This window comes from Anopheles ziemanni, chromosome 2, assembly GCF_943734765.1.
Source record: "Anopheles ziemanni chromosome 2, idAnoZiCoDA_A2_x.2, whole genome shotgun sequence".
NCBI classification, from domain to species: domain Eukaryota; kingdom Metazoa; phylum Arthropoda; class Insecta; order Diptera; family Culicidae; genus Anopheles; species Anopheles ziemanni.
Window position 1 is genome coordinate 60105227 of NC_080705.1, and position 20674 is coordinate 60125900.

The 20674-nt window shown below is 45.2% G+C and overlaps 1 protein-coding gene across 1 annotated transcript in view; it reads left to right on the forward strand.

Annotated features, from left to right (window-relative positions):
* Positions 1 to 428: 428 nt before the first annotated feature.
* LOC131293988 (acid sphingomyelinase-like phosphodiesterase 3a) overlaps positions 429 to 20674 on the forward strand; it is a 55175-nt gene continuing 34929 nt past the window's right edge. The window contains exons 1-2 of the mRNA XM_058322038.1: positions 429 to 564; positions 20537 to 20605. Coding sequence (XP_058178021.1) covers positions 429 to 564; positions 20537 to 20605 — 205 coding nt within the window. The remainder of the gene's footprint in view (positions 565 to 20536; positions 20606 to 20674) is intronic.

A 20674-nucleotide genomic window follows, 5' to 3' on the forward strand; every position in this document is an offset into this window, starting at 1 on the left:
CACCACCCGGAGCGAAGCTAAGCAGCCAGTGTTTGTGATTTACTTGTGTGTACGTGCTTGTGTGCTTCAAGTGGGAAGGGAAGGACATAGGGCGTTTAAATTGTTGCGTTGTAGAAGTTTCCCGATATTTATTATTGATACAATCCGGGAAAATATACCCGATCGGAAAGTTTCGTCGATCGCCTTAGGCGTCGCCTCGGAAGGAAAATAAGTTCGGTGTGAATCGGTGAGCAGAAAACTAGCTTTGAAATCCAGTGCTGTAACACGGTGCATCTGAACAACATTTGTACTGTCCAAGAAGCAGCATTGTAGTGCCGTAGCATAGCAGCATAGCAGTAGATAGTGCCCACCGGAAGCGGAACAGCTACTCACGTCAGTGCGTCGGATGCGGTCAGCGGAAAGATCTGCATCGTTTCAATGTTGATTACATGAAACATAATGGATATCCTGGGACACTTACAATGGACCTCAATAGGCTATTGAAGGTCTTCCCGGGCATAGCGTTAACATGGGTTTGCTTCCTGGTCGCAGCATGCTGTGTTAAGCTAACCGACGCACGTGTAGGTGAGTGTTTCATACGATTGCGTATACTAAGTGTATCGCTTAACACATAACAATTAATTCGGTCGGTGAATAAATCTCTACAACAATAAAATATCACAACGATTTGTAGTACAATGCCAAAACTCAAATTAAAGAAATGAACTGGTTGTAGCGGAATTGCTATGTTCGCTACATGGTTTCCCTTTAACCGTATCTTCAAATAATTTTGATGTTGATATTTTGTGCATTTAATGTGCCAATTGTAGCCAAAGTAGACACAAAAGTTCGTAGGAAAAGTCATAGAGTCATATAGAATGATAAAATGAACATTCGTAGAAAGGCTGAAGCCTGAAAAATCTCTTATTAATTCCCAGTATTCAATACACAATATCACAAATGTTGTCGTTTTCTCTGTAACTTTGCAAATTAAGTGATATTTTTACAACAAAGATAAAAACGAGAAGAATTAAATTGTAAAACTGTATGCCGCCGTCTTAATTTGAGTAATGATTCCATCGAATTTAAAGATGACTTAATGTTCATTGCAACATGATTTACAACATGCTATGGAAATAAGGTAAAATAAAAACGAGAAAAGGAAATAATTTTAGACTCATGCAACAAGACAAAATTGTATGTAAATTCAAAGTTATTGAACATCCCTTGTGCTACAACATAGAAAAACGAGCCGCAATGTATGCATGACAATGACGTTCGTTTTTGTCATTGAACCATTGTGGTTGACTTCATGTCGCTTTATAAATACGATACAAAAAAATAATAGCGGATTGTTACATAATATTAAACAAAAAGGGCTTCTTCTTCTTCTTCTTTGCGTAACGACCTCTTGGTCATGCCTGCCCGTTAAGGGCTTACGAAACTTGTTTCCCTGTTGTACGTGGATAGTCAGTCCTCTCGTACAGGTCTGACAAACAAAAACAAAAGGGCTAAACATGCTAATTAGATCATATTATAAACAAAATGCTTTTGTCCAAATTTACCCTCTCAATCGTAAAACAGTTTTAACTCTACATCATCATCGGAAACACTGGCCGAGAAGTCTGGTTGACGTCGATGGAGATTGAACTTTTCAATGAAGATTGGAGATCAACCCGATGTACATTGTTTTAGGGTATCTGATGTTCTTTTATATACGTATTAATAATAATTAAAACGGAACAAACACGCATATAAAACAATTACTATCTCATTATATGTAACTAAATTTGGTGGGAATGTAAAACCTCATTGTCAGTTTCATTAGATGTCGAATATTGAAATCAATGAGAATGGGTTTTTTAAACGACCACACGATTATTCTGTTTGTAAAATTGTCTGTCGATACTGTCCTACACTCGACAAATTGAACAAAATGATATATGACAATGTTTATTTTCCCTAATTGAATACATTAATAGCTTTCATTAAAGAAAACAATCATTCGTGGTTGATTCTGTATAACCCTCAATAAACCAGAATAAAATGCATTTTCCTTGCATCGTTTGCTCATGCACACCGTATATCATTGAAATCTCATGGTATGTGAGTAGATAGAAACAGTAGAGCAACTCACCAACATCATCAAACCATTGATGATTATTAATGTAGCTCGGCAAGCAAATCACGCCCAGCTCATTAGTATTCCGAATTAACATTGACCAAGGAACAATATCCCGGTTCGATAGAAAATATTCAAAGCATCCCCTGCTACTCTTTGATGCCGGTAAACGAAAGTGAGTGGAATTGTAAAGCATGAACGCAAGAAAAGCCCTTGGCAAATGACGCATAAGCTGCCTCGAAAACGAAACGTGGGCCCGTGGCACCAGAGGAACCCGTGCGTCCGAGCAGCAGACAGCCATGGATTTAGCATGACGAGCTGCTGAGCTTGATGCTCATTAAAATTGCATTTGTTAAGTGAAAACCCCCCCGTCCCCGGCGGGTGGCACCGCGGTCGCTTCGTTTTGCATCGAGTTTCATTACAGTTTCCGACGAAAAATAACAACACAAGACTGGTTCGATAATGCTCCGTGGAGCTGGTCGGGTTTTGCGGAGGAACAATCGATTGACATAAATCATTGATGGGCATGCTGCTGCCGTTCCGAGCCGAACGGTGGAAGCTGATGTGTGCGAGTTTTTCCCCGCGACGGTGATGCGATTCGGCGATCCGATCTTGGTGGCTTTTTGATTTGGTCCCGTGAGACCAAAGCCATCTGCAGCCTCCGGTGATGGTTAGCCGTGGGAAGTACTGCAGAATCATATTCCCCCATTCACACGCACACACACACACAAGCACATACTACACGGTGATGGTGATGATGACGACGGTGGCGGCCCGGGCTGATCGCCTTCGCGTCGTTCAGTGAACTGTCATGTTCACCAGTGCACGAGGATGATGTTTTCTCATCCATATTGCAGATGAACAACGCGAGAGCCCGCGCTCGTTGCGGTCGCTGCTGGTCTAATTCTGCTTCATAAATATTAAACTGAAAAACTTTCCGGCAATTTCCTGATCCTTTCGCTGCCGCTTTCCGTTATGTTGTTACGCTCCAAGTTGGGGCGGGGAAGGCACTTTTCCCGGTGCATGTCAGCCCTCGCCACACACCTCCATCGTCTCCATCGTCTTGCGTGCGTGGTTCGGTACCATTAGCCTGGACGTTTATGTGCCGCTGCGTTTTTTTCTCTTCTTCTTCCTTTCCTCCCCTTCTTCTTGCATCCTCCTTTCAACTCCAATGTTTGTGTTGACATTTTCCCGCATTATCCTCTCCGCAAACTCGCTAACCTCGGGGAACCGTTCGATGCTGCATTTTCTTTTTCCCTTCTTTCCTACGCGTGGCTACCAATTTCCCTTGGCAAGCCGAATGGGTTCCGGTGTGCGACTGGGATGAAGGAAAAACGACCGTGTGTCGTGTGAGGAGTAGGGGAAATACGTGAATCGAATCGAAGCCGAACGTGCTCAGTGAGCGGTGGACGGATTGCGCTGGATCCGCTTCCAGTATTTATGCCGAGCGGAAATTAATTGTATGCGTCGCATAACTATTTCACAATTGTCGTTTGTACAACGTTTTTCCCGCGGGGTGTGGGAGAATTAAAAGGCATTCCGTCTGTTTTGCGTTATTATTGCGGTTTCGTTTATTATGTTTTTTGAGACGTAACGTACAGAATGTGGGTGTTCAGGAAAATCATAATTTGCCACTCGGATTGGTCTGTTCTAGTGTTGTGCCTTATGAATCTTTCACCTAAGATTCATTCAGATGGATTCATGAATCTTTGGGGATTCGAATATACAAACGTTAATTAATCTTTCGAAACTTTAATAAATCTTCATGATTTTTTACGAATCTCCATGATTATTTTATTGGCGTGAATCATGCTACATAAAAAGGGGTCCTTTTATCCAAGTTTTGCTTATCAGTTTTCATTAGTTGATGCATCTTTGGGACTCATGAATCTCTCATTGATAGATTCATGAATCTCTGAAACGCAAAGAATCTGAGTTACACAATTCTAGTCTGTTCTGTTCTTTGGCGATCACAAATAAGAACTCTGAAAGAGAAAACGAAGGGAAAGAAAACTATATTGTCAGAAAAATGTAGCATAAAAGAAGATAACAAAACACGGAATGTCAAAGGAAGTTTGACCCTCAGCTGATGTAATTGAGGACAAAGTAGCTTCCTTTTAATTTTTGTTTTCCATTTTCCCATGACAAAGCTTCCGTTCCGCTGAAACAACCTCGAATAGGGATGGCATTTCCATTCAACTATCTACTTCATTGAAAACAACGGTCACCCGGTTGTGCTTTTCCGTTCCATTTGCCGTGTTGCGACCCTCGCGGTTCCCCGTTTCCACGGCGTCCGGTTTCCCGGAGAAAAAGTTCTCCACACCTCCGGGCGACGGAAGGACGCTACTGAACAGGAACTTGGATCGATCGATAGGCTGTTGAGCCGTTTCGATTGGCAATGGAAATCGTGTGCGTCGCGTTTTCCCCACCCCAAGCCAACGAGGTGGGGGGGCGAAGAAAAATCGAACCACCGAGCGTCGAGGGTGTTTATCTCAACGATGTGATGACGACGGGCATTTTCTCACTGCCTCAGCCTCGTTTTCCACACAATTATACTCTCCCGGTTGGTTGTTTTTTGCTTGCTTCACCTTCTTCGCCACTTCGGTTGTTGTGTTTCCTGTTCGCTCGCTTGTAGCACCCAATTGGTCTGCTCGTTTGTGTATGAAATTTTACGGTAATTTTCGATAAATGATTATGTTCGTACGTGCACAGAAATCATTACCATTCAATGGCCGACGTAGTAGCGCGTGGGTATGTTTGTATATATGGTTTTGTGTGTGTGGCTGCCGGTGGTTGCGTGAGGGTCGTAGCGGTCCTGCCTTAGTTCCGTACGTTCGTGACCGAGTCCTCGGGAGTGTGTCCCCAGACGACAACACTGCTTGATCAGCGGTTCTTTGATTGGACCGTTTATTGAAAATCAGTAGGTCGTTGGTATTTACTTTTATGCCGGCAGGTGAGATGAATTTTAATTGTGGGGATCATAGCGATGCCAAGTATGATTAAAAGGGGAACGATTCTAAGATAATCAAACAATCGTCAAAATAATGTTGGAAATAAGAATAAATAAGGTTAGATATTTGGGGCCGTACAAGAAAGAAATCAGACACCATGATTTGCTAACAAAATTTATCGAACTAGAAGGTTTGTATTTTCGGTATGGGTTGATTTAATGCGCAATATGGTTGATAAGAAAAAAGCAGATACTTCCTTTTTGAACTTACAGCGTCAATATTTTCCATTTTATCGAGCTTAAGTAGTAACCGTTTAGGTAAACCGATGCCCCAATGTACAACCAAGCCTTTCGCAGCTGATTGACATCCCAAATCAAACCGACTGATCTTTTCTGCCCCCACGCCGTCTCGTTCTTTCCATCAATTCGTCAAAGCAACTGTCACCCATCAGCCAGTGACATATCATGCACCATTTGTGATAGACCAAAGAAATAAGCCGCAGCACACGCTTTGACAGCTCGCCAATCAGTCAGACGCTCATCATTCATGCGTGCGTTAGAAATGAGTTTTATTCCGTAGGTCTGCGTAAGTGTCGATTATTTTTTTTGTGCTCATTTGATGTATAAGAATTGATATTGGAACTTATTTTGGTACAAGACAAGGTTTCTCGTCAATTAAATTATGATCAACCATTAAGGGAGAGTACAACGTCCAATCTACATTTTTGGGGATGAGCAAAAATGTGAGTCGTATTTCGTTGAATTTGCATTAGAGACATCGACCGAGTCACAGTTTCATATGACACGGTTCTATTCGTTAAATCTTTCCAACTTTGCCAAAAATTGCTAGCACCACCAACTGAGCCGGAATAAGGCGACAAACACGGGTAGAGTATGAAAATAAAATCAAAAAAATAGTACTCGCCTAAGCCGACGCCATCAGCAATACACACCGGTAGAGCGAATGTTTTGCCCCTACGCCATGCAAAACACTCCTTGCGTCCTTGCAGAAAGTTTTGCTTCCCATGGCACATCGTAACGTCGTGCTCCGAAATTCGGAGAACGATGTCACGACACCAGATCGCCAGCGGCATGTGGGGAAAAACGAGGCATCGCTAAATTCATAAACTCGACGAATCCATTTTCTGCCATTTCGTTATTCGATGAAAGGCCGCTGGGAAGCCTCCTGGGGGGGGTGCTCGAAACCACTCGGTTCGCGTTTCCATTTTGTTTTAGATTGCAATTTTTTAGGCATTCGCGACTTTTTGTTTTACCCTTTTTCGGCCAGCCAACACCATACATTTTCATTTGGGATTTCAAAGACAATTCTTTTATGTTCGGTACCATTTTTCGATACGATATGCGCATTCAGGTTTTTGCATGCTCGGGATTGTACATTTTTCGGAGTGCTTTAAATCCTTTCGACGACGGAACTGTTCCCGTGCGCTATTGGCCCCGTGGACAGATTGTTTCTGTGTAGGTTTGCGCTTTTTGCTTAATTTTCGTTTTTCGAACCGATCCCGAGCTGGATTGGCTTGTGACCTTGCCTTCTGCCGCGTTGTCAGTTTGAACATTTGTTTCGGGACCATTTTAATGAAAAACGAAACAACGATTATCTCTCACGCCGGGAACGGGAAAAATAAAATGCAATTCGTATTTGTTTCCGAGCGGACATCACCCGCCGAGCGAATCGCCGAATGGTGACGTGGGATTCAACCATTTAACAGTGGATATAGCTTTTTCTTCCGTTTTCATCCTTTTGCCACGACCTCGGCCAATCGGTGCCGGTGTCATCAAAAAGTGATTCTCGGTGGATCAAGGTTTTCCATAGGGTATGCGAATTAAATTATTGCGTGTGAGAATCGGACAAACCCGTTCCAACCGTTGCGTTTCTGTGGTTGGAAAAGTCGAATCCGATGAGCATTTGGCGGCGTGGCGAAAAAATATGATAGCAAAAGTTATTATTAAAATGCATCGATGCAAAAATGTATGGATGACTGTGGGACAGACATTTGTCCAGCTGGTTCGCTTTTATTGCCCTTCCAAGTTGATTGTATTTGCATTTTTGCTTTGTGCAAGGTAATATTTCTCCAAATTGCTTCAGGCCATGGCGAAATGACTGGTTTATACGTAAAATGACAAATCAATTTAAAGATTTTGTCAATAACGGTAATAAATGATAGAACGATAGTGAGCAGAGTAAGTGAAATTAATGTAAATATGGACAAGTGTAATATTTCAATTATGATTGATTTGTACAAATATTTTGTTACGTCTGCATAAAATCATCAAACAACTGTTCGAAAAATTTTATTTAAATTTAAACTACTACTCACTACTAAACAGACTTGCATAGTATGAGATTGTTCAAATTCCATTCACAAACCAAAAGCCAAACGTTTCTTGGAAAAGTTCTATAATAAATCTATCCTTTGAAAACGGATGCTTAATGTGAGGTCCTTCTAGAAATGTTTCATAAACACTGTTTCAAGCAGCCTTGAACCTATCAATATCGGCAAAAATAAACACTCGCAAGGAGCAATTGCAAAACATCCGCAAAACCACAGGGAAGCAATCAACAACCCAAAACGCCTCCTGGGGGCAATATGTGGCGAAGGCAGTGGGCGGTAATGTGCTGTGCTGCGAGTCGGAAAACCACCGGAAAGTAGCTCACTTTGTCAGCCATCTGCACTGGAGCCTCTCCTCCCCCACTTGACGCCGATGCCGATCCGAACCGCTGGAAACTGATCGACCAAAAACAAACCGAACCGAAAGAGGGGATAGAGTATAGAGCACAAACAACCGGAATGGAAATCACAGCCCTACCGTTAAGGCCTTGAGCTCGAAATGCCGTGCGGGTGGCACCGTCCCCACGTTCACCACCCCATCGTTCCTTCCCGATCACAATAGGAAAGACGCGGCAGGCGGTGACAGACGGAAACTGATTTAAATAACAATCTGCTCCTATCGAACGACCTCTGCAATTTTCAGGGAAAATGAGCGTACCGAGAGCGTACGTACGGTGGGCAGCGGTGGGGTTGGTAGGTGGGTAACAACAAGGCTGTGAAAAACACAAACAAACGGTTATGTAAGGAAGAAAAATTCCACCCGATTCGGAGGAAAAGCACAGAATGACAGAAAAGGAAGCGTGCCGAGAGAAGGAACTAAGCAAGGTCTCCCCTGGCGTCCTCCAGCCTGGAAATCGTTTGGAGTTGGAACAAAACCTAAAATCAGCGAAACGATGATTTTCCGGTCTCGTTTACGTTTCGTTTGTTTTGAATCGAGTGAAATTGTTTCCTGGGGAGGTCGTATACGGTCGCCGAGAACGAGCCCGAAAGCCATACGATTATTCATGCACGAGCAAGGGCACACGTCCTCCCGCAGACCTACCTGGAATGTTTGAAGATGAGGGAAAAAAACAGTGGCAAACAGCAAGCATCCTCCCCGATCGATACGTTTATTTGGCAAGGGGAATAAACTTTTGGTAAACCTCTTAGCTCGGTTCTTTGCCGACGTTCTAGGCTTTGAGCAGTGAGGTTGGTCACGGCGTGCATACACATGGAGGACAATCGCAAGATCATCAAATTCTCATTTACCACCTCCTAGGCCCTTCTGCCTGTCTTCCACTATTCCTACCCCATTTTCCTTTGCTGGGGGGGAAAGAAATAGTCAAGTGCCAGTAAAACATTCCGCAGATAAACCTTACCCAGGTTTGGTCTAATCTTTGTTTAATCGAATTGTCTATTTGGGGTGTGTCATACTTTCGGGCTTTAGGAGCTACCCGGGCTAGGGCATTTCTCGGAAGCTCAATCTCCTGATCTCCGCCGATGGACAACAAGCTGGGCCGGGAAAAGGATCCTTCAGCACACCCACTAAGCCCACACCGGTTAAGGACCCACTCGTTGGCCGCACTCTTCATAAGCCTCTAAGTGTCACTTGATACTGGATCAAACTAATAAACGATTCTCTCGGGTGTCCCATCGATTGTCAACCGAGCCCGAGCGCTCGAAATGGAGGCTGGTTCTGCGAAATATCGCTCCTCCTTCTCCACCTGCGGGTTCCAATGAAGCAGACATTCTTCCATGCCCCCGTCGCCTTAGCGAAAAATCTATCATGGCACGTTACGCCGGTACGCCTACGGAAGCCCTACCGCATTCCCCGGAACGACACGCTTCCGGGTGCCTCACCCGGGTGGATTGATGTACGTTTCTTAATTTATTCAAATTTGATTCTCTAATGTCGTTATTATTCAAATGCTCGTTATTTATTGGCTCGATGGATCCCCGGCATCCTTTGGCATTCCGATGTTTGTCGAGGTCGATCCGCCACGATATCGTGCTGCAGCATTTTCCCTTCTGCTCCAGCGGGAGGTCCTGTGGTGGGTTGCAAATGGCCGACTGCAGTCACCGAGAGCAGGCGGCAGCAGATGAGGCTCTCCCTTCGCACAGATTCCGAGGTCGTACCCGAAGTGGGTGGCTCGAGTGAAGTACGGAATTTATGAGACAAGATTATTAATTGCGTAATTTGTTGGCTACGGTTCGGCATCTCCCGCCTTGACGGCTTTCGGCTTTTCTTTGCGGATAAAAACTGCTCGACGCGAAAGAGCGATCGTCAGCGAGAGGATGCGTTCGTCCGCGTCATCGTCGTTGATCTAAATCGTGACGGAATTTTCATAACGGAGTGGAACGAGGGACTGGAGCAAACAAGGATAGATGGAGAGAAGGAACGAAGCAAAAACACTCCGCGCGATGCCATCCATCGTCGCTGATGTCTCGATAATTGGGGAATTGAACGTGCGAACGAGGAGCCTTGGCTGAAGCCGTGGCTGATCAGCGAGATAATGATGATATTGTTGACGACGAGGACGATAATGATGTTGCTTTCATGCCCATGGGTTCGTTATGGGAGTGTGTCTCGGGCGAATTCCATGGAAATGATTGAGACGTATTGTTGGTTGGCTCTTCTAACGATTTTGTTTTTCCTGTTCCCGGTTTTTGACATGAATGATTTGCAAATGTCGAATTATGAATTCATCTGTTTCACAAGAACCTGTTAAAAATGGTTACAAGAGCTAGGTTCATTTTTAAATGTAAAGCTCTTGCCCTTACCCAATGTGTGTTCAAGCCCAGATATTGGTCAGCCTTTGAAATTTTATTGTTAAACTTATTTAAAAATTTGCATACTTCTTTTTTTTGAATTACGATCAACATACACATTTTGGTTTATTGTACTATGAATTGCTTTTTTAAAATTGTACTTAAAATTCATCCGGTCTTCAAATTATTTTAAAAGAGCTTAGTTTTACTGGCGTATTCTCTGAGTAACAAAAATAACTCAAAGGCTTTCAAGCAACAACCAGTCCATTACACAATCTTTGGTCATCTCTTTAAGAGATGTACGTTATTTACTTAGTAGCTGCCATCCTGTTAAGGAAAATCACTACGCATGTAAATATTTTAATCGCAATAAAGCCTCAATTTCCCTTTAGAAAAACGCGAGTTTGGACTAGACTCGCGATGCTAGGAAATTTAAGAACTGCTTCAAACTGTCAGATTATTCCTGTGTCACAACATTTGCCTTCCACGCGGAAAACATCCACACGCCCAACTGTCGCAATGTGTTGGCCAATGCGCCATCATACAAGATTCACAACAAGCCACCGAATGGTCCAACCATGAAAACCATCATGTAAAAAATTATGAATCAAAAAAGGCATACCCGACTGCCCCGACGGGGAAAATCGCCCCTTGCGCTGTTGTCATTGCAATTAAATTGAGCATGAAAGCCGGGTACACTTTCTGATTTTCCGAATCATTTTCTTTTCTCCCTCTGACACAAGGCTTCCCGGTGGTTTTTTGTCTTTTTGTTTCTATCTCATCCGCTTGCCACATGTAAAACCCCGTTTTTCCGCGCTGGTTTAAATGCGGGATAAACTGTGGAAAATGTGTTTCTGTGTGTGTTCGTGTGTGTGTCCTTATTATGGTCGGTAGGACTGTGGTTCGGTCGCTGACTTTAACGGAAACCAACATTTCCCACCAAGGCCAGTTGCCCATTTTCACATATAATCCATAGCATTAAACACTCATGCATACACACACAAACACATACGATGGCCATATGGATCATGGATCTGAAACCAGGTCTATGGAACACGTGCACGTGGAGGAAAGAAGCAAAACGAAAAACTCCATCGGCACACCAACCTGCTTTGAGGACGCCGGGAGAGGGGGAGGGGGAGAGAAAAAGGCGAATTAAAGGAAGACATTTTTCCAGCACAAAATCTCTGCAGTCACTTTTCACCGAGGCGTTCGGTGAGTCAGCTGAATCCAATTTTCACCACACGGCTACTGGACGTGAAAAGCGGCGACCAGAGTCGGTTGCGTTGGAAAAATCGCATGTGTATGTGAGGCTTAGTGGCCTTTTTTTCCCCAGCCCGTTCTCTCCCAACCGATCGAATGTACCCGATGTGCGAAGGGAGTAAAGGAAACCCCCGGCGTTTGGTTCTGCTGTCGGAGTTTACTGGACGAGCGGGCATGGTGCTGTCTTCTGCAATAGAATCTAAGGTAGAAGGGTTCATGCTTGCTGGGTGGGAGGGGAGGGGGTATCCTGCAGTGAAGCATCTATTCTGACCTGTCCGACGACGTAAGGTGGATTTTCCAGCCAGTTTTAACTCGGTACCAGAAAGCGGACTGGCCCTACAGGACGAGCCTTTCAATCTCAACTGGTGGAGCATCGTATGAAGATCTTTTTTTTTATTCCAACGCAGACAAAAGAACCAGACAATGACACAAACATACACACACACACAGACGTAGGGATGAGAAGAGTGACTGACAAATTTCTTGGCTGCAGTTCAACGTTCAGGATCTCCTGGTGCGGATGAGCGAGGCTGAGCAACACCGGGGTGTCGTCTTCCGTAGCCCAACCGACCAATTTTTCCGACCGGAAGCAAAGACACAATCGACCGTTACATGAGCTCACGAACAAAACACGTGCGGGGAACGCGTGGATCGAGGAGTAAAAATCGACCCGGAAACATACGAGACCTGAGCTGGTTGACCGACACGTTCAACAGAGATTTGCTGGTACTACGGTCTGCGCCAGACTCGGAGGCTCGAAGTTCGGGCAACACTCGACCGGGGCTAGAGACCTTAGTTCCGTCCACCCTCGGAGGCCGGAAAATGGGCGGAGAAGACAATTTTGTGGCATTAATTCGAGGTCAACGAGGAAACGATTGCTGCAGTGATTTATTCCTGATTCGCCTATTACAACGTCCTCTAGAAAAACGAACCCAGCTGGGGGAATGTAACACAACGGGGAGAGAGCCGGGTACACCGCCGGGTCGGTTGGTGGCATTTGTTCCGTTAGGTCGTTCGAGAGGTTTATGGGAATAATTGCTTACAGCAATTGGATTGAAGTAGGACGGACCGTGTTCAAGTCCGCCCCGTGCCCGAACCGGGTGGGACTCCAAAATTTGTTAAATTACTCCCCAGTTAGATTATTTTCGGTCGGAAAAGTTTATCGGACAAATTAGCCTAGGTCATAATTTACTGAACCGACACACAAACACACATACACCGCGCGTAAAACAGTGTCCCTTTGGTGTAGCGTTTCATTTCGGGTGTTGGTTAGAGCGGTTTTATCGCAGATAGATGACTTTTTCCAAGCTTCAATTTGGAATTCGACCTTCGTGTTTTTTGAAAGAGGGAGAGACAACTAGAGAGGGTGGGGGTATGAGTGAGTGAAGATGAAACAACACAGAGTGGAACTCCAGAACCTTCATCCCCCCGGGGTAGAGGATTATTTTGTAAAACCAAGCTCTCGCCAAAGCCAACCGACCAGCATTTAGGATGAAAAGTGTCCGCCTTGCTGTTCCTGCTGGAGCTGTTGGGCGATTTTCCAAGCTCTGGTACTTGTGTAACTACACTTGGCCTGGGTAGCAACGTACGAGCGTCGGAAAGCGCAGCGTTTTACGAACAGCCATAACTAAGCGGATCAGATTATCCGAGCAGGAATTAACACATCACTACGACGAGCGAACAGATGTCGAGCTATTCGATGCAGAGAAGGTACTTATATTTTTCCCCTCATTTGTGGTCTGCTCTTGGAATGGACCAGGTGCTCGTTTTAAATTCAAGTTGTCCAGAACACTCTTAGCCAGGGATTGAAGCAATCAGACCTGTAGCGCATGAGAGGTGCTGGAATGGAATATTGTTGAAAAAATTGATAAAGTAAAATGATTTCGAACAGAACCAGTAGCGAACTTGTCTAAGGCGATTTAACTGTTAACACTCTGAAAACCATCGTGGCTCATTTGCACCAAAAATGATTTTCAATAACTTTAGTGACAATAAGTTTATGTAAATCAAATTGTGCTGTTTTGTAAAAAAGTTAAAAAAGGTGAGAGTTGGGATGATTCAAGGACAACTCAACAATAGGCTTCAACAAATAAAAATAGCTAGTGCGCTCCTTATAGTAGCTGTCTTGTATATGACCGTCTCGCCACGATGTCTCGAGAAATATGACTCGTCAAATTAAAAGAATTCAATAATTTCACGAAACGATAAGAGCAGCCGACGAATGTTTTTTGGAAAATTAAAACAAATGCACCACAACTATCAATTAGTTAATCGCTGCTTGCAAAAGGTTAAAAACATGTGTTTTTCGAATCTTACTAAGCGATATCTTTTTACCGAATCCGCCTATAGAGAAATTGAAGAGGATAGGAAAAGGGGAAAACGCAATACTGTACAAGAGCCCAATTAATTTTAAATATAAACTGGCCATTTCAAGGGGTCTGCATGACCCTTGGTTGTGTGAAGAACCCAATTAATGTTGGCTAAGCATTGGCCATTCACGAACATTTGTGTTCCCAATATACCACAAATGACAACAACAGCTTTAAGGGGTCAGCATGACCCTTGGTTGTGATTTAATGATTATCACAAGTGCGAGTTAGTGTTAAAACAAGTGGATTAGAGGCATCATCAATAGTTATAAGCTCATTTTGACTGATTAAAAATAAGTGAATTGGATATTTAGAAATTACCAACAGATAAGCTTTTAACCAGAAGTGTATATGCAAAACACCACCTGGCCAATGGTGTGTAGCGGTTTGCTAAATCGTAGAACATGGTTCGCTGTTCGCTTCTCTCGCTTCGGAGGTGCATATGTCGAAGTTGAATCTTTTGCCTTGGCATTCCTTTTTCTTTATGATGATCGCATATGTTTTCACAAGTGAGAAAATGCACCTGAAACACCCCTCAAACACCGATAGCATGCCGAAATGGCAAAGGTTTCTGGGCGAGAAAAAAGAACAAGTAACCGTGTGTGTATGCATGTGGGTAAATCCTTTTCGACATAACAAAGTTGCACCCTCCTCGGTAAGCTCGTTACCGTCGATACCGATGAAAGGGCTGATGAAAATTTCCATTTTTAACATACCTTTTTATTTATCTTCACATGGTCGGCCAGCGGTTGTACGGAAGGGGAGGGCAGGAAGGGAACAGGACATACCAAGCTGGCGCACAGTTTACGAGGTGATGGTTGAGCATCAGCCCGAATGCACAAACGGTACCGAACCGAGCGAACACTAACGGGCTCTTCTTCCTGCTGATGCTGTTTCTGGACGGGATCACATGATTTTCAGATCAGCAGATGTTAACCTTTCACGAACCGTGCCCAACTTCGTGCCTTGGGGGGATGGTCCAGGAGCTGCACTGTTATTCGTGGACCGACACTGAAGCGCCAATCTCCACAAACCCTACTGCACCGCTGGCCCGCGTCTTCTCCTTCGTACCATCGACGTTTACGTCTCTCGATGACCGAGAATAAGTATCCGAAGGACCTTGAATATCGTATACCAACTCACACACGCCTTCTAAAAAAGGATGTTCTCCTGCTCGAGATGAAGACGATCGAAACTATGATACCGATGACGACGACGATGATGATGATGATGATGATGATGATGAGGAGGAGGAGGATGCTGACGTTGGTGCCACCGGGCGATGGTAGTGATTATGGGAGTGCAGCTAAAAATGACTTACCCGGGGTTTAGTTGTGCTACCATCAAGCGCACAGTTTACGACTAAAGGGAAGCGGGATTAAAGAAGCGATTTCGTAGCAGCGTTCATCAGACGTTTCGGTTCGGTCGATGTGGAGCTTTTTCCACCGGCGTCGAAATGCCAATGTGCCCACTTACACCTGCGGTATACAGCAAGGATTAGAGGGGGCTGGACGTATTCATGGAATTTGTGTCGGAGTGTCTTTTAGTATCACTGCGAGGAGGCATTTACGACAAAATTGAACCAGCTCGAGCTCCACATTGCAAAAACGGGTACGACTGGCAAATGGCAGTTTAATGTTTCAATTGATCTGGCGAAAGCTATCACCAGGGAACCGTTGGATCAAAATCTGCCATAAGCTTACGGTGAAGACTCAAGCGAGCAACCATCGCCTTTCAACGGTTTCGTCTGAACCCGTTCCATTCATGGCGACGCAAGGTGGAATGATCAAAGATGGCCCTTATCGTCGGTCGCTTGGCAACCGAACTGCGCAAGAATCAAACATCCTTGACAGCTGCTCTTGCAAGGGAAATACAAGACCCGAAACAGAAGCAGTTGGGTCGTAAAACCGGGAGCAGAAATCCTTTTCGCTGTTCCCGCCATCCCTTTAGCTGTGTGTGAAGAAATAAACAGGATAATTAAAGCTCCTCCGCGCGGGAGGATTAGTTTTACTGCCTCCCGTCCTGCTAGTACCTTGACTGTTGCGCGCCTTTTGCGTAATGTTTTCCCCCCAGCGGGCCAAAACCTTTTCGTCCCGTGCACCGAGATGAGATTGTGGCAAGAAAACCCCGACGGAGTGCTGCCATTTCACACCCCGTCAGTTTGTCGATGATGACAACTCGGCGGGTGCGCATGTGAAACGTGAGTATTTTAATCAACTTTGTTAATAAATGTGAATCCCAACCCGTGACAGGTGTTTTAATGGCATAAACACGATTACTTTTCCAGTCCCATCCCACCGGGTCCTTTAGTATTCGTGCGGGAAATAGGAGTCCCGAGACCGAAACTGAACCGTGGAGAATTTTCTCCCAGATCCCAGATACTGGCGGAATCCGAATTCGAGGTGAAAATGTTCGGAAAACAACTACCGATTGCAGGTTACTTGTGTGGCTTCCACCTCACAATGGGGTCACCGGCAGCAAGGATCAACAACTTTGAACTTTTCCTCCCCACCTTCGGCTTGCTGGATGGAAAATCGAAAGAAAATCCCAATCGAATTTCAAAGTTCGTAAGTAATGGAATAGTGTTCGACTCCCCCCGGGTTGGGAGACGCCGTGGCAGCTCGCCCTGGCCAGGTTCTTGGCTTCTCTTGGATAACAAAGGGCGGGGTTTCGTGAGAAAATAAACTACACGACCAACCCGCACCATAAACTACCCAATACAACTGCCTTCCAGCTGCTTCATTCCAAAATTCCTACACTCCCGGTGAGAACCATGACTCAAAGGGCCCCTTCTAGTGTACCAACCTAGTGTTTTGCCGCTTCCGGGTACAACTTCATCCGGCGTTTCTACTCCACTTCCGACGGCACCAGCGTACATGACAGATTCGTTCTCGTTTGCTTGGTGGCTTCAACATGCCCTCGATCACGTTTCCACGGAGCCAGCAATTCAATTAGATACCCGGGCCGCCGAAATCGGGGAAACCCGAGCGACGCGTAACAAAATTCGTTACGCGTCTTCCCACGCACGTGTAAGCGATATCCGAGTGATTGTTGCTCGGGATTATTTACGGGGGAGGAGAAACGGAGGGACGAGACGCCGGGACCAAAACCGTACGCGGTTGAGAAATTGAATTAGATTAATAAACGCAAAAGTTCCCCGTTTAATATCCTGGCGTCGAAGGGTCGCGCCGTTCCGGGTGCTTCCCGGGGCGGGAAGAATGGAAGCAAACGAAACACTTAGAGCAACGCTTGAAGGAGAGGCCTTTTCTTTCAAAGATTCCTACCGGAAGCAGAACGATCCGTACGAGCAAGGCGTCGTTGCTGCCTGAGCAAATTAAATTCTCCGACGTTCGGGTTCTATTTTTGGGTGTGTTGGTCTATGACTTTTGAGTGAAATTGTTCGCGGTTTCGCACGGGAAAACAAAACCGAAAGTCGATGCCAACATCTCATCATTAGATCAGTTTGCTGCAAAGCATTTCCATCCAAACTTCCCGACAGGCTCGTTCACGGCGCTTCGACGTTTGAAATGGCTCTTCCGACGATCAAACAACGGCGTGGCACGGGTGGATTGCTGTTATTTACTTTCTGCCTTACCACTCGCGCTCATTATGAAAATGGAAAACGTCTGCGAGTGTCTTTGGGGGGCGGAAAACCATCCCGACGTCTAGCTTTCCACCTCCCACGTGAGTAATCAGTATGCAAAAGGAAACAAAAGCATGAACTCTTGGTCGGCGTCGAGCGGGGGGAAAAAACGGCGACCAAGATTTATTCACGTACTTCAGCATCTCGTTATCTCTCAATCTCGTTTGATTTGAATGAAGATTGTGCGCTCTGGGGAAAGGAGGTAGAAAGAAAAACCTGCTCAACGGCCGAGAGAAGCTTCCCATCATCATCTCGAGGCCTCCGGCCCGGGGAGTTGTTTGAACAGATTGATCTCTTGATGACGGCAACAAAAATAAAAATATACATTATAATAAAACACAAGTAGGATGGAAATGATACGCAGTAGGTTCACTGAAGGACAGCCGTTTTCCCACTCGCTTCGTAATGCCGGCTTTTCCGTGGAAATGTTCCTGCAAAACGGATTCATTTGCGTCTGAACCCCCGCTATGGGGCGTGTGTGTGTCTGTGTGAAGGCTTTACCGGTAGGAGATATTCAGATAACAAGCTCGCCCCAACTAACGAGGGCAGCTCAGTCGGTGGAAAAAGCGGAGCTTAGTTTGTTTTTTCTCTGACATACCGTTCGACTTGATCCGCCTTTGGGGAACACTAGCTAAAGTTCTGCAAGACACATTTAAACCCTGATCCTGACTGATTGGAGGGATCAGGCACGAAGCGGGCGCACAGTTTTGAACTTGTTGCGTAATTTACACTCACTTTTGCGTTCGATTACCGATTTATGTCGATCTTCTCCAACACATGGAAGGGAGCAAGAAACCATCGGGGATCTAAAGTGTACCCCGATTCCTCGCACAACAATTCGTTGAGTAAGCAACGATGGAACCACCAACGGGCTGGCGATGGCTTACTGAAGAATTGGGAATTCTCTTAAAGGAACAACTTATATAGTAGCCCGTCGCGTGTCAATTTGGCTTTGGGTAAACCCTCGCGTTTTGTTTCGCTCATAGTTCAACACTTTAATCAAGAGCTCGCGCACGACGGTGGAGATTTATTCGCATTTGCTTTCGAGATGCGCTACACACACGCCACCGACATAAGCAGTTTGATCTATGGTGGCATATCAGTCGCAACCATGAACACACGCGCACATTGGCGCTCTTTTTCTTTCCTTGTGAGGCATAGGGTTTGTGAACGAAGGAAAGTCCATACAAATCCTCCCATAAACAATGTATCAGACACAGTGAAAGCAAGGATCTCTTCCATTTGTGTCCAACCAAAAAACCATTCTCAAAGTGTGCTCCCTCCAATTGCAATAACCCACCCCCACTATACCCTCCTTCTACAAATTCAGCCCCTCAGCGGGTTCCATTTTCTTGTTGCCAACTATAGCAGTCTGTGGTGGAATGAGTGCGCGAAACACAACAATGCACGAAATCACCTCGAGATTGTTTGCTTTGTCTGCGAGAGTGAAAAGCGCGCGCGTCGAAAGCCGATTGTTGGTTGAATTTCCACACGCACACACCCCTGGGGAAAAAAGGGCAAAAGAAATCGATGAACAAATTGGTTAGGCATAGTCTTTATTTACATTTCACCTTCGCACCCGCACTTTTCGTATCAGTTTGGTGCGGGCGAAAACGGCACGAACCGTGCTGTAAGTCTCCCCAATAAAGACCGGGCAGGAAGGAACCCAAAAAAAATCAGAGGAGAAAAGGAAAACAAAAGTACAAACAACCAAAGCATGCCAACACTGCCAAGCGAATGGCGTCCGGAGGTGGTAGCTGATGAACGATAGAGTCCTTTACAATACCTTTCGTCTTTTCGTTGCTCACGACCACATCAATAATGTACTCGCTTGTGTGGGAAAACCGGTGGGTGGGGAGGTGCCGGGGCGGCTGGGGATGAATCATGCGGGGCCAGGAAAATCCCTTTACGTTGCTAAGAGCATCAAATGTTACTGAGCGTCGATGTAGGTCCTCCCGTACCGTTTGTGAAGCGACGGGTTGAACATTTTTTCCTTTTTCTTACATTCTTCACTACATCACCAGCGTTTCCATTCCATTCTCCCGTTGGAATCTGGAAATCATATCAACATAACGCAATACCCGATGGTTTTTTTCGCAACCCCTCGCTCGGAAAATGGGAAGATGGAAGGTAGGAATTCTTTCGAATACGACACGGTTTGAATTTCTTCAAGATGAAACCGGGATACCCATCATCAAGCGGCAGCCTGATGGAAAATGTGTATTGAAGTTCCATTTGCTTCGCCCAAGTGGTTTCCAATCGATGGATTTGATGTTCCCGGAAATTTTCCTGTTTGCTCACTCGGGTTCTGCATTTTCTCTTTTGCAACTCCATATTTACCTCCACCAACAACATTCCCATCGCGGTGGTGATGGCTGCAGAAAAGATGATGGCATCGAAGCCTTGCCAATCGAATGGCGCTGCGATGGAACGTTGCTATCAATCGATTTTCGGAACCAATTATTCGCAACCAGCGCAGGAAGAATCGAACGGCGAAAGAGGACGTGGGCGAAAGCGGGTTTCCTACTGTTGCTCGCTCGCCCAAACACTCCAATCCGATCGGGAAGAAAAACATCTTCAGACAACCTTGAGCTCGGGCTCAAGGCACGGAATTCCGCTGGGAAAATCGAAAGGATTTTCATCGACAACGCTCCCGGTGGACCACCGTTTTTCCGATGTTCGATTATTTATTTACAACCTTGCCTTTTCTGTTCCCCGCCGCTTCACAAATACTTCCGCAGTCGGAAAAATTCCGAAGCGTTTTGTCAATCTTTTTTTTCCCGCTCTCCCACACACCTTAGAACGGAAGCGTCCTTTATCCGATTGTACCACTCAGGACGATCGTCAGACTATCGGGAAAACATAAATAACAGACACAGGTATCGGGGCAAGGAAAAGTTATCATCCGCTGGGAGAGTGAATAAATAAGATTCTAGTTAGTTTGCACACAAAAACAGGGAGGGAAGAAGGAGAGAAAGTCACGTTCGCCGGAGAAAAACCCCGGTGTTGCTTTACTGACTTAATATTTACAGTTCACACCGTACCACGACCATCTCAACGTAGAGTTCGTTTCGCATATTTTCATGGACGATTTCTTTCCATTCTCCTCAACAGGCTACTTCTGGCACATAACGGATTTACATTTGGACACGGCGTACAACACCAAGGGCGATACATTTCGAAGTAAGTATTTTTCCTCCAATCGTATGTGCCGGTGTGTGTTTGTGTATGTGTGCCACTCTTCGGTATCTA